The 15,527-nt window shown below is 52.2% G+C and overlaps 1 protein-coding gene across 3 annotated transcripts in view; it reads left to right on the top strand.

Moving 5' to 3' along the window:
• The window catches only part of ADCYAP1R1 (ADCYAP receptor type I), a 47,038-nt gene extending 35,034 nt beyond the window's left edge, over positions 1-12,004 (top strand). Inside the window, exons 13-16 of one of the 3 annotated variants that reach the window (XM_012475135.3) lie at positions 860-940; positions 3,953-4,082; positions 5,565-5,606; positions 7,198-12,004. In XM_012475135.3, coding sequence (XP_012330558.1) covers positions 860-940; positions 3,953-4,082; positions 5,565-5,606; positions 7,198-7,386 — 442 coding nt within the window. In that variant the 3' untranslated portion in view covers positions 7,387-12,004. Of the gene's footprint in view, positions 1-856; positions 941-3,952; positions 4,083-5,564; positions 5,607-7,197 lie in introns of all 3 variants that reach the window. The other 2 variants (XM_012475134.3, XM_012475136.3) reach the window with 2 other exon arrangements.
• The last annotated feature ends 3,523 nt before the right edge of the window (positions 12,005-15,527 follow it).

Below are 15,527 nucleotides of genomic sequence, written 5' to 3'. Positions count from 1 at the left end.
TTCTCAAGAAGTCCAGCCCAGCACTCTCCCATAGAACTCCCTGCAGTGATGGAAGTGCCCTATGTCTGTGCTGTCCAATATGATAACCACTAGCCCCATGTGGCTGTTGAGCCCTTAAAATGTGGCCAGGACAACTGTGGATGTGAGTTAATTTGGTTAATTTAAATTCAAATAGCCACATACGGGTAGTGGCTGTTGTATTCGAATAGTTTAGGTCTGGAAGAGTGAACAATCCATTCAATCTGACTTACCTCTGCCCCCTGTTTATGTGCCGATTCTGAGTTGCTGGGGGCGCTGAGGGGGAGGAAGTTATGGACCAGAGGAGAGGGAGAGGGAGTGGGTAGAGGGGAAAGATCAGTGGACACCCAAGTTGACCTTCACAGCCAAGCCCAGAACTGGCCTGATTCAAGGCTCAGGCTGCCTGTGCTGGTCAGTGCAGAAGGTCCGCAGTGTGAGTTTCCAGTTCTCATCTTGAGTGGGACGAGGCTGTGCTCTAAGCTTGTAGCCAACTCTGGAGGCAGCCTCTGGTTCCCTGTGAGACCCAGCCCAGGCCACCTTCTGAATACACGTTTCCTCTAAGCCCACCCACCTATCACTGGCCCCAGTGTGAGTGCTTGTGTGTATGTGCGTGTGCGGCCATGCACACTCATGTCCACGTATAGGCGTGCATTTCTCTGTCCCGAGCTGCCCATGTCTTGGCCCTCGGCTCCCTCATTCTCCTCCACATGACTGCCCTGGCCCTGTTTCCATACCTTCCTCTTTTCTGCCTTCCCTGTAAACTGAGTGCCCCCCAGCTGACAGAAGTCGCTGCCTGGTGCCCCCCAGCTGACAGAAGTGCTAATCTTGTCACACCCAGCAGCTGCGTGCAGAAATGCTACTGCAAGCCACAGCGGGCTCAGCAGCACTCTTGCAAGATGTCAGAACTGTCCACCATTACTCTGTAAGTGTGTGTGTCCCAGGCTGTGGCCGGGAGTCCTGACGGGGTGGGGGACGCATGCTGCCACTGCCGCTGCTGGAGGAGAGTGGAGAGCCGGCCTGTGCCTCCCAGCCCCAACCCATTCCCAGCTGTTGCATGTTGGTGTCTGTGTGTCTTGTGAGTTCTCTGCAGCCTCGTGGTCATGGGGTGGGTGGGTAGGGTGTGGGTTTGGAGCTGTGGCAGTTGTGGGTGCTTCCTGAGGAGGCAGCAGCCCCGCATTCTCCGCCGCTGCTACCTGGTGTGTGGTCGTCCTCAGTCCCCAACTTCTCTGAGCTTCAGTGATTTCAACTGCAAAATTATTTCCAAGAGTCTTAGAGCCTGAGTTCATATAGACCTTCCCCTGCACAGGGAAGGGAACTTCACTCCAGTGTTCACAGCACTTTGTGAGTCAGCATTAACTCACTCAATCCCCACGACTCTATGAGCTGGGTCCTTGTATCACCACCATTTTACAGATGAGTAAACTGAAGTGCTGAGAGATGACATCACTCACTCAAGGACCCCCTAATGAACAGAGGGAATCCTAAGCACTTTGCCCCAAGGAGTCTATGGCTGGAATAGCAGACTCAATTTGGACGTCTCTTTTACTAGGGTGCCGTTGTCCTCCTGGGCAGCCCACTGTAATTTGGGCATCTCTGATGTCCTTCTTGGTATTTTAGGACTCTTCTGCCCATTGCTGGCTCCTCAGGGCAGGAGGACAGAGGCCTGGGCCCTGTGTCATTATGGATGGTGGCTCACGTCATATGTTCCCATTCCAAGACCTCGGTCAACTTAGAAGCACAGTCCCAGAACCCCGGGCTCTAGAGACCCCTTGTCTGTCCCTACTGCCTCATCTGCCAAAGGGGTCACCGGAATGCCCTGACTCCCCAGAAGTCCCTGACTGTTCTGGGGCTGCTGCAGGGCTGCTGGGGAGGAAAAGTGTTGGCCTCAGGCTGTGCTGTGGGATGCCCTCGCTACCATCCCTGCACCCACCTTGCGGCTGGGAAAGGCCCGAAAAGTCACAGTTTCTCACACTCTGAATCCATCCCATGTGATGCCACCATGGAAGCTGCAGAGATTTGACCTCTTGGTTTCCAGGGCCCTTTTCAGACTGCAGGGACAAGTACTTGGAAATGGTCCCTCCTGTGGGAACGGAGGCCAGGAAGAGGAAGGCAGGGGCCACAGGCATGTCCTGAGGCCAGCTTCCTTTTCTGGGTTCCTTCACTAGACACCTTTTTTAAAGTAGCCCCTATGGTTAGGGCCACAGAGGAGTCCCCAAGACATCCATATCCCTGTGTTTCTGGCCATTTTCCTATGCATTCCTGACTTTCATTCCTTCTACAAACACTCCTTGTTGCCTTCTGGTGCCAGGCACGGGCAACCAGAGATGAACAAGACCCGAGTGCCCAAGAAAGAATTCAGTTTTGAGGATGCTGAGGCTCCCATGCTAGGCCTGTGTGCTGTATGGATTTCTTCATGGAACAGGCATTTCCCCAGCATCAGCTCCCTGCCCCAGATAAATGAGGCACCATCCCCACCTTCAGGGAGCTACAGTCAGAGACAGACAGATAACAGGAAGGCTAGGAGGATGGACCGGTCAGGATCACATCTGGGCTCAGCACAGACCTGCTCAGATCCTGTTGGCCCTTGTCTGTGAGCAGGGCGGGAAGGGATGGGCACCCACAGTCACAGTCTTCTTCCTTTCCAGGCTGAGCTTCCTCTGCCTGAAGATCTCCTCGGGCTGCCCCTCCTCCGTGTCTTCTCCTTCCTTCCTCCTCCTCTCTCAGTGTAAGCTAGGAAGTCAAGGGCCTCATGCAGACTCCAAGAGTTCGGCTTCTCTAGACCTCTAGAGCTCCTATGTTCAATAGAACATTCTCTTCCAGAAAGGCTGGATGAGGGAGAGAGGGACATGTGGTGTAATTGCCCCAAATCAAACGGCTACCTCATGCCTGCTGTCCATACCCTGGGACTTAGCTCTGATGGAAGCTGGGGAGGCTGATCCTCTGGAGGAGCTGGCAGGGTGCAACCTGGGGGCAGGCCACATCTGCAGGGCAGGGCTGACTTCTCTGGGGAGACCCACAGGAGCCAGTGTGCCCACTCTGGGAGAACCCTTGGGAGCACCCCCCCCATAGAGCAGGTCCCGTAAGTTCACATGGTTCCAGTGTCCTAGCTGTGGGCTTCTGTGGCCCTGTGCCTTCAGAACAGAGCCCCACCCTGCTGTCAGCCTAGGGCCAGAGGCAGGCAGGCAGGCAGGCAGGCAGGCAGGGGAGCCCCAGGAGAGCTGCCTCAGGAGATACTCTCTAGCCATTCCTCCCGTGCCTGGCTTGCTTCAGAGCAGACATTCTCCTCCACCTTTGACTCAGTTTCCCAGCAACAGGCTCCTCCTGCCCAGATGGAGATTGCTGATGCCCAGGGTCAGTAAGTTCCTCGTAGGATTCCTCCTGAGTTTCTTCCTCTGTGGTCCACTCACTGTGCCTTCCTTCCCTCCCTGTCATCGGCACCTCCCCAACACTTGGTGAGTGTCTGGGCTAGCCCCAGACTCTGAAAATCCAACTGTCTCTGTGGCCCATCAACGGCTGCTCCTCTTAGGCACAGGGGGCTTCCTTCCAGAACAGGAGAGTGGCTGCTCTGCCCGAGCACCCCGTATTTCCCTCAAGCCTTCTCAGTCTGATCCCTGTGTTTTGTCCTGATTTTGCTTTTCCCAAGGGTTTTACATGTCACACAAGGGGTCCTTGTAAATCATGTGCACATTTTCAGTGGTTCTACAGGCTGCTGACTGTGTGCCCTGCAGACTGGGGATGCCCCCCAACCCACAATAGCCCAGAGAGTCCTAGCAGACCAGGCCACTTGCACTGGAAGAGAATGCTGAGGGGTCTGTGGACAGGGGACCCAGCTCGGGGAGAGAATAAAGGACTGGGGCCGAGTTCTCTGCCCTCCATGGCTCTGGCCCTGAGCCTTGGAAGTGCCCAGAACAGATGTTTTGCTTTCTCCCGACAGGCGGCTGGCCCGGTCCACCCTGCTGCTCATCCCACTATTCGGAATCCACTACACGGTATTCGCCTTCTCCCCAGAGAATGTCAGCAAAAGGGAAAGACTTGTATTTGAGCTGGGGCTGGGCTCCTTCCAGGTAGGTGTGGCCCGTGGGGAGGGCAGGACTCACTGGGAGCCAGGGCTGGGTTGCTCACCTGCAGGTGGTGTTGGAGCCTCTTTAACCTGGACTGTGAAATGAGTACTAGAGTAGAGGCGATGAGGGAGCCCTGCCTGCTGTCCACCCTTGGGGCTCCTGAAAGAAGACACACTGGTGTCTGGCCATCACTGCATCTGAGTATCCTGAGCCAGCTGACCCCGCTCTCAGCCCCTACCCTGGGCGACCTGAGATGGTACCTCCCAGCAGCCTGGGGTGCAGGGTGGAGTGGCTTCAAGAGCCCAGCGTGTCCACATCCTGATGTCAGCTTTCTAGGCCATGCACCCCTGGAGTTCTATCCTACCCACATCTAGGTCCCCAGCAGAGAGCCCAGCAAGCTGCCCAAGTGCATGAGCAAACAGACATGATTGAGTGAGGGAATGAGAAGCGGGCAGAATGCTGCCTCTGTGCCTGGAGGAAGGAGTGAATAGACTGGAAATGAGTAAGGGGCTAGGTGAATCACGGTGAGGAATGAGCAGGCGGGAGCAGCAGTGGGCGGATGAAGGCAGGGGCAACTCCCTGGAGTGTCCAGGGATAAAGCACGTCTCCCTAAGCCAGCTGTTTGAATTAGGATTTGATCTTGATGGTCAGAAAGTTACTCTCCGTATCTGATTTGACCTCTTCTACCATTTTAATTCAAGGCCATTTAACCTGGCCCAGGTTCTTAGTCTAGTGGGACTAAGCATGGGTCTCACCTGAGACTGGCCTTGTGGGCTCATAGACAAGGCCCTGGCCCAGGAGTCAGAGCCCAGGGCTCCTGTCCCTGTGCTCGCTGACCAGTTCTGGAATCCTTGAACTGTCATTCTTCCAATACCTTCAAGCGACAGTACAGAGCACAGGGATTGCAGGGAACTAATTTGCAGTATTCAAGAAAATGCTCCCGCTTTGTTTGGTGAGATTTAAAGAACACAGAATAGCTAAGTGCATACTCTGTGCGAAGTACTTGCTCACTCTGTGTGGGGTTCTGCATTGCTGTGTATGAGTATCTGGCCCAGGGAGGGCAGATTGGGGAGATGATGGTAGACAAGGATGGCATAGATCTGTTTTGTCCTGGAAGGGTCCTACCCTCAGAAGCCTGCAGACTGGTTTGGAGCCAAGAGAAATTCTAGGGCATTCAGGGAAGGCTTCTTGTAGAAAGTGGGGTAAAACTGGCCTTTGGGAATGGGAAGAATTTGATCAAGGGAATGTGAAATCCAAAGCTAGAATGTATCTGTGGGACAGGACTCAGCCACCAGCCACGTGGCCTCATGGATGTGCCCATATTGGCAGAGTAGAAGTGTTTCATCTTACCGCAGACCCCTGGGCAGGTGCCCCCATCCAGGTCATGGTGTCTTTCTGCTTCCTGGTGTCACCCCCTCCATGCCCCACACAGCATTTCAGAAGCTCCTTTGCCAGCATCCTCAGGCTCATTTTCTCTATTCCCAGGGCTTTGTGGTGGCTGTTCTCTACTGTTTTCTGAATGGCGAGGTAAGACCTTGGCCCTCTGGCTTCTTTGCAGTGGGGGTGGGGCTTTCTGGGGAGCAGATGGGGAAGCCACCTGTTGGCCACATGGGACTAACTCCCCAGAGGGGGCTCTGCCAGGCTCCCAGCACTGATAGGAGGGTCTGCTCACACAGCTACTGGCATTGTGTGGTGCCAGGGCCTCCTGACACCCACACCCTGTGCTGGAATCTGTCCCACTTTGCCTGCTGTGCAGTTAAGGCCCCACCTGAAGAGCAAAGCTCCTGGTAAAAGCATCGGCTCTGCTGAGCACAAATCTCCTGGAGAGGGTCCTCTCCCTTAACACACTCCATGGTGAGGAGGAATTGACAGTAAGGCGGGGGGGGGGGGGGGCACAGGACACAGGACCTACAGGTCATGAGGCTGTGCTAGGCCGAGCTGCTGAGCCAGGAGCTGTCCAGCACTCAGGGCTGCCCCCAGCTGGCTGACTAGCCAGGCCCAAACTCCCCTGGTAGAGTGGAAACTGAGGATTTGGAAGAGACCCCAGGGAGAGACCTGGAACTTTCTAGTAATACTCCATTTCCAGCGCTGTGGTCCGAGGGCTCCCTCTGTAGCCTGTTGCAGTGAAGCCCTTGAGCACAACCCAGAACAGAGGTGCTGGGGCAGGGGTGGGGACTGAATGGCTAGGGTGGGCTTGAGAGTAGGCAGGAGTCTTTGCACCAGAGCTTGGGTCATAGCTGCATCACCTTGCCAGGCTCCTCCCACTTTTTGCATCTGAGGAACAAAGAGATTGAGCTCTGTGATCACCTAGACAACCTATGGAAGGATCCGATTAGGACAGACAAGGAGAGGCAGAAAGGGCCCTGCAGGTAGTGGCCGGGATTGCTCAGAAGTGTAGCTTGTTCAGAGCCTGCAGTGGAAGCAGGAGCTAGAACTGGAGAGGGTGGGTGCAGGCACTGCCTCCAGTTGTGCAGTCTGTACACTGCACAAAGGTACTTGGCTGAGAAAGTACATGGAGGCTGAGACTCGGCACGGCCCCCACTCACCATGCTAAGAGCTACCTGGGTGGGTTTACCCAGAGAGGTTCGTTATTTAGCGGTTCCCAACCCTGATTACCCAGTGGAGTCACCTGGGAAGCTTTAAAAAAAAAATACCATGTCTGGTTCTGTGCAGAGATTTTGATGTAATTGTTCTGGGGTATGGCCTGGGCATCTGGAATTTTTAAAGCCCCCCTCACAGGTGATTCTGATGTATAGCCCACTCTTACGGCTCAGCCAAGAGTGGCGATCCTTCCCTGATCTGCCTGCCCTGCTTGCTAAAGATTTCCTGAAAGACCCGATGGACAAGTCTCTGCCTGGCCTGAAAACAACAGGAAGCCGTTAGAGAGTCTTGCTCAGAAAGTGGCAGGGGAAGGGCTGTTCAGGTCAGCTCCTCAGAGCCTGCTCACAGCTGCTGAAAGCCCCCACTGGAGACCTTGAGGGCCGCAGGTTCCAACTGGGTAGTGGGAAGGGTGCTGGGGGTGGCAGTGCCAGCCTGGGAAGGGCCCCAGGCCAGCAAAGGGCCTGGAAGCTGGAGATGATGTCTACCTGGAAGTGACTGCCCAGTTTGCTCCCTACAGGTACAAGCGGAGATCAAGCGAAAATGGCGAAGCTGGAAGGTGAACCGTTACTTCGCTGTGGACTTCAAGCACCGACACCCGTCTCTGGCCAGCAGTGGGGTGAACGGGGGCACGCAGCTCTCCATCCTGAGCAAGAGCAGCTCCCAAATCCGCATGTCTGGTCTCCCTGCTGACAACCTGGCCACCTGAGCCGTCCTCCCCTCCTCCTCTCCTCCATCCACAGGCTGGGGCTGCAGGCAGGCGCCAGCCCACGCATGTTCGCGCCTCCTCCCTCCCCTTGGGCAGGCCCTGGGCTGGAAGCTTGGCTCCCTGAGGGGGAGAAGGAGGCAGGGCACAGACTAGGATTGCCCCCTCCTTGTTTTGGTACTGGTCCCACCCACTGTGGTCCCCTGGGCCCTGACCCCAGACATGTAAATACTCCTCAAATTTGGAAAAGTTGTCCCATCCCTTTCCCCTTTGCCCCAGTGTCCCTCCTCACCTCCAGCCAGGTCTCAGCTCCACCCATCTGCGTCTCGGTCAGCCTCAGTGATGGCCTGACCCCAGCTGTGAGGCCTTGTGAGCTAAGGCTGAAGAGAGCTTGCCTGTAGGAGCTGGGTGGTACCTGCCCCAAGAGCCCCCTCATCATCTGATTTGGGATGTGACCCCTCGAGTGTGCATGCCACCGTGGGGCTCTTCTCAGTCCTGGGTCCAAGTCCCTGAAGCCTAGCAGAGGGCCAGCTCGGGTGGCCAGAACGCCCCTTGGTGCAGATCTCCTGGCACTCGCCCAGCATCTTGGTGTCTGGGTGCTCAGCTCAGTGGGACAGCTCCAACGCTCTTCTCATCAGAGACTTCAGTTTGGGTGGGGAGTCTGTAGGTCAGGGAAAGTTCTGGTGCTTTTTATTTGATCCAAGAGGAGCTGAGAGCCAGAAATGTGGTTGTGATTGGGAAAGAGACACAGTTTGGGAGACCCAGGGAAGAAAACCTTTGCCATCTCCATTGTTTTAACCCCAGCTCAAGATGGGCGGGGTTCTTCTGGTCACCTCCTGTTCACCTCTCCTACCCCCATGGATGCCTTCCAGAAGCTGTTTCCAACCTCGCCCACCACAGAGAGTCCCTGAGTCCTCCCCTCCCCATTTTCCTTAAGTCAAAGCCATGATTAGGATGAACCAGCCGCCTGCCTGTGATATCAGTGAATCCTGAATCACCTTTTGCCTCCATGCGCCTCAGTCTGGGGCCCAGGGATCTCCCACCCCCACCCCCGCCCCCGCGGATGATGAGGTGTCCCAGATACCAGGATCCTTGGGCCTGGACTCAACTATTGAAATCCGAGACCTCTGCAAGGATGTCCCTTATATGCCCTTGACCTTGACTCACCATGGGCTGCTAGGGTGTCAGGAGAAGCCACACCCACCATGCCCATTCTGATGGGGCATTTGCTTTCCACACCACCTGCCCCTGGGCCCCCAGCTGCAGGTTGCACACCCTCAGCCTGAGAAGGTAAAATAGGGCAGTGCCCAGCTGTGGAGGTAGAGGGCAGTGCTGGAGTACATGGTCGCTGTGTGGCCTAGTTTTCCACGTTAGCGTTTGGTGTTACACCTGTCCAAGTTCTGTTTGCAGACTTGTCTCATGATGATGTTCTGGAATGCTTGGGGACTGAGTGGAAGAGGATGTTACTTCATTTTATAAAGAGGAAGGGGCCTGGGGGACTTGGGAAAATGTTTCTGGAGAGGCTTTCAGAGTGGCTGGAAAAGGCTCTTGTTGCTGTAATTTAGAGAGAAGCCCGTGTCCTTGGCCAGTCAAGTAAGTCCCTGGGTCTTTGGCAAAGCCAGAGGAAGAAAGGAGGTACCTGACCTTTCCGGGCATGCTTGGTGACTCAGATTGATCATGGAGTGTGCAGTGGCCCTTCTACCCTGCACCTGACCTCATGATCCCCTCCGCCTGCACTAGTGTGTATTACTGAAGCAAGGGTTCTGTGGCCATCTTGCACTTTGGACACTGCTAAGGGGACTGGGCTGCCTGGAAGGAGCCATGGACTGGGGTTCAGGAAACTACACTCTACCCTAGTTGGGTTCAGACTGCTGTGACGGTGGTTACATTGCTCCCTGCCCTGTACAGTTAAATGACTTTCCAGTTCAAAGCCAAGGCAGGTAAAAGGGCATGCATCGTTGTGCCTCATATTAGGTTCTGATGAGTGTGTGTGTTTAGAGGGATGGACAGAATGCCATTTATTTTCCCTTTCTTAGAAAAGGACCTTCTGTCCCTTCCATTTGAACACCACAGTGGAAGCTGGTGGACTGGAAGAACTAGGTCACGGACATTTGAGCAGGTGCCTTGGGCCTGACGTATAGACACAGTCATATATACGTGGCTGGAATGTGGTGCCTCCTCCAGATCCAAGGAGCAGCCCCCTGGGGATGGACCCCATTCATTCATCATCACTCCCAGCAGCAGGTCTGTTTCATTGTGGAAGAAGAAACTTTGGCATTATAGAGACATCGTCGCAAAATAGCAAAAACAAAATCAACCCTGAACCCCATGCACTGTACTGCTTCCTGAGCCCTGGCCCTGTGTCCTCATAGAGGTTGCTGGTTCCTGTTGGCTGGTTGGTTTTTCTGTCTGAATGAATTTTCGCCAGTCTTGTGAGCAGATGTACCTGATGTATTCTCAATGTTCCAGGAGGTTCTGGCCTTCAGGGTCACAGGCAGTAGGGGGACAGCATAAGGTCTGTGTAAAACTCTTCCCTCTCTGACCCTTGTTTTCAAATCTGTAAAATGGGCAATAAGATTAGATGATTTGTATATAGCCTAAAGCATCTCTGGAACTCCATCTAAACACCAGCTATCTACTTAAAATGGGCCCCAGAACTGTGGTATTTGCCTGGGCCAGGAAAGGCTAAGAAATCCTGTCATGTGAAGATAGCTTGAGAGACTCAGGAAAAGTGGGGCTGGGGAGGAACAGCCTTGTCAGACTCCATCCCTGTTAAGGATTATTCCTGGGAAGGGGGTTCTCATTCTGTGCAATCCTGAAGGATGAAACTCACCCGTAGGAGGCTGAATTGGGATTATATATAATGCCATTCTTGGGATGAAGAAATCTCTCTTTCCCTGTCACGACTGTCCAGCAAGGGAGTAGGCACAGAGTGTCAGGGAAGGACTGTCATCCTGGAGGAAATGGGATTCCAAGTCAAGGATGCTGAGGCTGTCAGGGAGCCAGAGAAGGGGTCCGAATGTGGAATGTGGGTGGCTGTGGTTCAGTGGCCCTGTGGCGGCCCCTAGCACTGCAGACTTAATGACTCCCCACTAAATGCCAAGCCACAGTCTCTGAACCAGTGTGTAGCTCTGTCACCCTGCTTGACACATCCAGTGGCTTAACAGTGACTCCTCTCTAACTCAGCCCCTCCAAGCTGGGTTCTTTGCTGAGCAGGACCAGGGAGCTAGAGCCAAGCCCGAGGCTTCAGAGACACCTGTATCTACAATCCCCATCAAGGATGCCCACTCACCTCTCTCATCTGACCCTCACTCTTCATGGAAGGGAAAGCTCAAAGAGTCTCTTTCTTTGAGGGACACTCTTGCCTCCTTCACGGCTACTCCAAGATGAAGCCAGCAAGTATTAATATTTTGTTATCATAAAGTCCTCCTTGAGCCCAGGGACCATGGAAGTCAGCTAGAAGAGCCCTGAGCAAGGAGCAGGGACTTGGGCTTCAAGCTTTGCTCCTGGCTTGTGTGACCTTGACTAATTGCCCGTGTCTTTGAGGAAGCTTACAAAATGCTAAGGCTGGGAGGAAACTTGGAGATCTGTAGGTCAAACCTCCCCATTAAGCTGATGAGAGAAAACAGCATGGTGCCTGCCACCATGGTGGGATCGAGTATGTTTTATAACCCTAAGTGGCTCACATATATGCACAGCCCTGCACATGAGCAGAATGTGACACTCAAAGCAGCCATGCAGTATGTATGTAACCTTGCACAGGAGAGGGGCTCTGGTGACAGAAGGTTGTCCAGGACTCTACTGCAGGAGAAGCAATGGAGTCAGCATGGTATGGGGAGACCTACTTTTCAACCTGGGCTTAGCCATCTGCTCTGTGATCCAGGGCTTACCTTCTTTGGGCCTCAGCCTTCTGAGTAATGGGGAGGACATGGTTGGCATTGTTAGCCCCACAGGCCAAGAATAAGGTTGAGATTAGATGGCTTGTATGTGAAAAGATTTTGGAAACTATACAGATGGGGGTTTTTTACTGGGATGAAGACGGCTGAAAGGGACTCCTTGCTGTCTATCTACTGCTTCGAGCCCTCCTGAGTTAACATTTGCCCCATTTGTAAAACCACCAGCATCAGGAGTAAGGGGGAGGCCAGAGGGCTCAGATGGACACAGAATTCTAGCTTCATCTGCATCAGCTCATTCAGTTTTCTTTTGGGATTAGAGTGAGCATACTTCCACATGAGTGATAGCAGCATTTCCTTGCCACTGCCCTGGGAGTCAACTTCAAGGATCTGGGACATTTCCCAAGTGGGTGTTGTGTCCATTCCTCCTTCTTCTGAACTTAGTCTTGGGATGTGTCTGTACTTGGCCATGTGTGTCTTGTCTGATGTCTGTCTTCTGTAGCTTTGCCTCTGTCAGGGCTAGAGTGGTGCAGCCCCTGGCATCTGACATGGTTCCTGGCTCACTCATGGGAGCTGGACCAGCCTGGGTTTCATCTCCCACGATAAAGACAAGCCCCACAGACCTTAGTGCTACTGCTGCTGCCATTAATGCTGTGCTCACAATCTTGTCCAGGATTTTAAGGATGTCACACTGCTGTAGATGACTCAATAAATGTTTTACCATTTTTCCTGGTGGCTGTAACTTGGCAGAAGTGGAGGGAAGGGAGGAAAGGAGGTGGAAGGGGAAAGCACTACTGCCCCAAATTTGATCATCCCAGAGTAATCTAGTCTACAAGGCCCAGTGGCCTTTAAGATTCCAAAGGAGAAATATGAGAGTGGGCCTGAGTGAGCCTAGGATGGACTTCAGAAAGTAAATTAGAAGTCTTGGCCTCAAAGGATCTCCAGGGGTCATGGAAACTGAGTGGAATCATGACCTTCACATTGTAGCTCAGGAGTGCCTACCAGATATCCCAAAGCCTTGACTGCAGGGAGCATTTCATCCCAGGTAACTACAGGTACATCCTTGGCTTCCAGGGTCCCGTCCCCTAATACTTCTGGATATTCTGAGCCATCAATCTCAGCCAGACCAGATAACCAATTCAAAATAACCCTCATTTCCTCAAAGTTGTTGATTGTCACGATCCCAGTGTCCATTTTCATACTGGTCATAATGTTCAGTTGCTAGCAACGAAGATAATTCTGGCCAAGTCTGAAGAGGAGTTTATGAAAAAGATGTTGAGCTACTCATAGAATTCTCTTAAGGCTGGAGAAACTAGAAAAGGTATCTGAAGCCATATCGTGCCACATGACTGATGACAAAACTGCTGCCACTGTTGCTGCTGCCACCCCAGTGATGTCTCTTCCATGCCAGGGACGTGACCTCACGGTTATTGCCACCTTTGAAAGCAGAGAGGTTTGCTGTTGTTCTGTCAAATCAGATCCCACTTTCAGTCCTTTTCAAGTTGCCCACTTCTGAATCAAAGTCTCACGTAACACCATTGGATTGCTGTGTCCTCACTACAAGGAAGACTGGAAATTGGACTTTTCTGGATTCTACCTGGAGAGTCAGGCTCACAAGCCTGGAGGTTTTCTAAACATAACAATAAAATCTTGGGAATAATAAATGCCCACTAAAACAAGCCTGAGGTCTACAGCAAATGCAGGGCCAGCTTTCTCCCACGATCAGGTGGGCCACTCTGAAGAAGTGAAGTCAATGGAAAGACAGATCTTAGCCCAATAGCGTGTGAGCCCTGCAACCAGCTAGCACTGTATAAGTCACCAGAGGCCCCCAGGTGTCCGGGGGTTTGTTCCCAAGCTCGGACACTGGTTCTGCTTTCAGAGGCTGTGTCTGCTCCTTTTTCTCCAGGTCCACCTCTTCTTTTAGTTCTAAAGGAGATGACCAGGCTATGTTATATGACCCACTTAGCAGATATTTTGAGCTGCTTCCAAAAATCGAACTTATGCTCAAAGGCTGAAAATCAGTCTCCTTGTGTGTCAGGCTCTGTTGGCTGCTCCTACAGAAGACTTCCCTAGTGTTTAGAAAAATATTATTTTCACTGATGTGACCCTAATGAATTGAGGGGCCATATATTTTGTTCTTTGAAAGAGGTCACATCCAAAAAGCGAAGGTAAGAGCCAAAAGTTAGTTGAAAGCCTTGACTTTCACATTAAACTTGAAGGTTTTGGCAACAGTGAAGATCATCAAACTGCTTAGTCCATGTGAGCATTTATTAAATCCTGTTTCCTCTGTCCTCTCCCCAACATTGATGGACTAAGCCCTCATTTCTCCCAAGCCCACTCAAAAAATGCCTTGAATCTTGGCTGTTCCTGATGCCGTTTTGCTGGTACTGTGTGTAATTCCTCTTGGGAACCCAGTGGTTCTGACATTATCTTGTATTAGAGTCACCTGAGGGGCTGTTAACACACAGATTGTGGGACCCACCCCCAGAATTTCTGATCCAGCAGGTCTGAGGTAGGGCTGGACCATTTATATTTCTTAAAGGTTCTCAGCTGTGGCTGTTCTGCTGGTCTTGAGATAGCACTTCAAGATCCACTGTTCTACAGGTTCTGACTGAGGACACTAGAAGGGCATCATAGTCCCTGTCTGTGAACCCTGGGCCTGGGCGATGATTACCTTTCCAGGAGGCAGAGAACAAGCATAGACATTTGCAGCAGGAGCTTTAATTTCCTTTTTTCTCTCAGACTAGTCTTAGAATAGAAAGCAAAGAGTTCCAAGAGGAAATCAGCCTGCAGATATCCATTCGTCTCAATCAGCGTAAGTATCAGACCATCTCTGAATCAATTGGTATCAAGTTCAGTGAGATAGGACAGCAAAAACTCCAAAAAAAGTGGCTTAAAGCAGACAGAAGTTTACTTCTCATATGAAGTCCGGAGGTAGACAGTCCGGAACTGGTGTTGTGGCTTTGTGGTGTCTCAGAGGACTCAAGCTTCTATCTTTTTGCTCCTCCATCTTTAGCAGGTGAGTTCTAGTCTTGAGGGCACCCTAAGCTCCAGGGCCCCCTGGAGCTCTGGATGTCGCTGGACTTAGAGGTAAATGGGAGAAGGCAAAAGAACTTTTCTTCTTCAGTCATCTTCTAAGAGACCTGTATCTGCTTGTATCTCATTATCCAATGTGTAGTCACATGGCTACACCCCACTGCAAGGCAGGCAATGCAGTGCAAACTTAACATTGGAAGGAGAGAACGGATGTTGATTGACAAACAGTTTGTATCATAATCGCCAAATCTTTGGGCAGCCCTTTGTGGCGGGTTGGGTTCATCCAACACCTGTGGAAAGCCAGTCATAATAGCTATGTGTTTGTCCTATTTTACTATATTGGGAACAAACTCGGGAATACAGTCTCCAGCCTACACCACAAAGCCCCCTGATTAGAATTGCGGAGCTGTGTCTTCCACATGTTGAAACGTCATCTAGTTTCAAGGGATGAGAGTGTGTCTGCACCATTTTTGGTCTGTTCTCTCATGGCTGCAGCCCCTGTGTGGATTCTGTGCCACTTTACAGAAAGCACAGAATTAAGTAGTCTCTTTTTAATTTGGGGGATACTCAGAGTAGTTATGGGGGCTTGGGAGGGATGAAGTTCTTGTAATTTCTGTCAGTTGCCCCCAGATGAACTCATGTAGATGCTCTGAGCCTCCCAACCTTGTTATACTGTGCCCTTGTGGATATCCCATTGCAGTAGTTATTCTGGTATGAACATGGGAATTCCCCTGCCACTGTCCTGAATGCAAGGTTATAAATTCTCTTTGTGAAACCCAGTCACCAGGAGTTCTTCTATGTGCTCTTTCTAGGCCAGAGAAGCAGTCCTTAGCAGATAGCAGTCCTGTACAAAAACATCATGTATATCCATTTCAACTCATACAGGCTCTCAGCTAATGGGGACTTCGCAGTGAGATCTCAGCTTCAGTCAGCAAATCTTCCACCAATGCAATGGGCAGGGCCTTTGTCTGACCCTCAGGGCCCTCTCAGGACCACCCCTCTCAGTCACCCTCTTCCTCCTCCTCCTTCCAGAGAGCCCCCACCTGCAGTGCATTGTATTCTAGGTCCTTCTCCTCCCTCACCCCAGGTCCCTCCTCCCCTCTGTCCCTGAAGTAGACTCAGGCATGGCTTGGGGTGAGTTCTCCTTGAGCTGACACTCTCGGTGTCCCTATCTTTTGGTTGTCTCCAATACTTGAGAGTCATCTGTAGTGTTCT

The sequence above is a fragment of the Aotus nancymaae genome, unplaced genomic scaffold, assembly GCF_030222135.1.
Source record: "Aotus nancymaae isolate 86718 unplaced genomic scaffold, 86718_ANA_hifiasm-v0.15.2.pri h1tg000025l, whole genome shotgun sequence".
Lineage (NCBI taxonomy): Eukaryota > Metazoa > Chordata > Mammalia > Primates > Aotidae > Aotus > Aotus nancymaae.
Note: the sequence above shows the minus strand (reverse complement) of the source record. Positions and strands in the feature narration are given on the sequence as shown.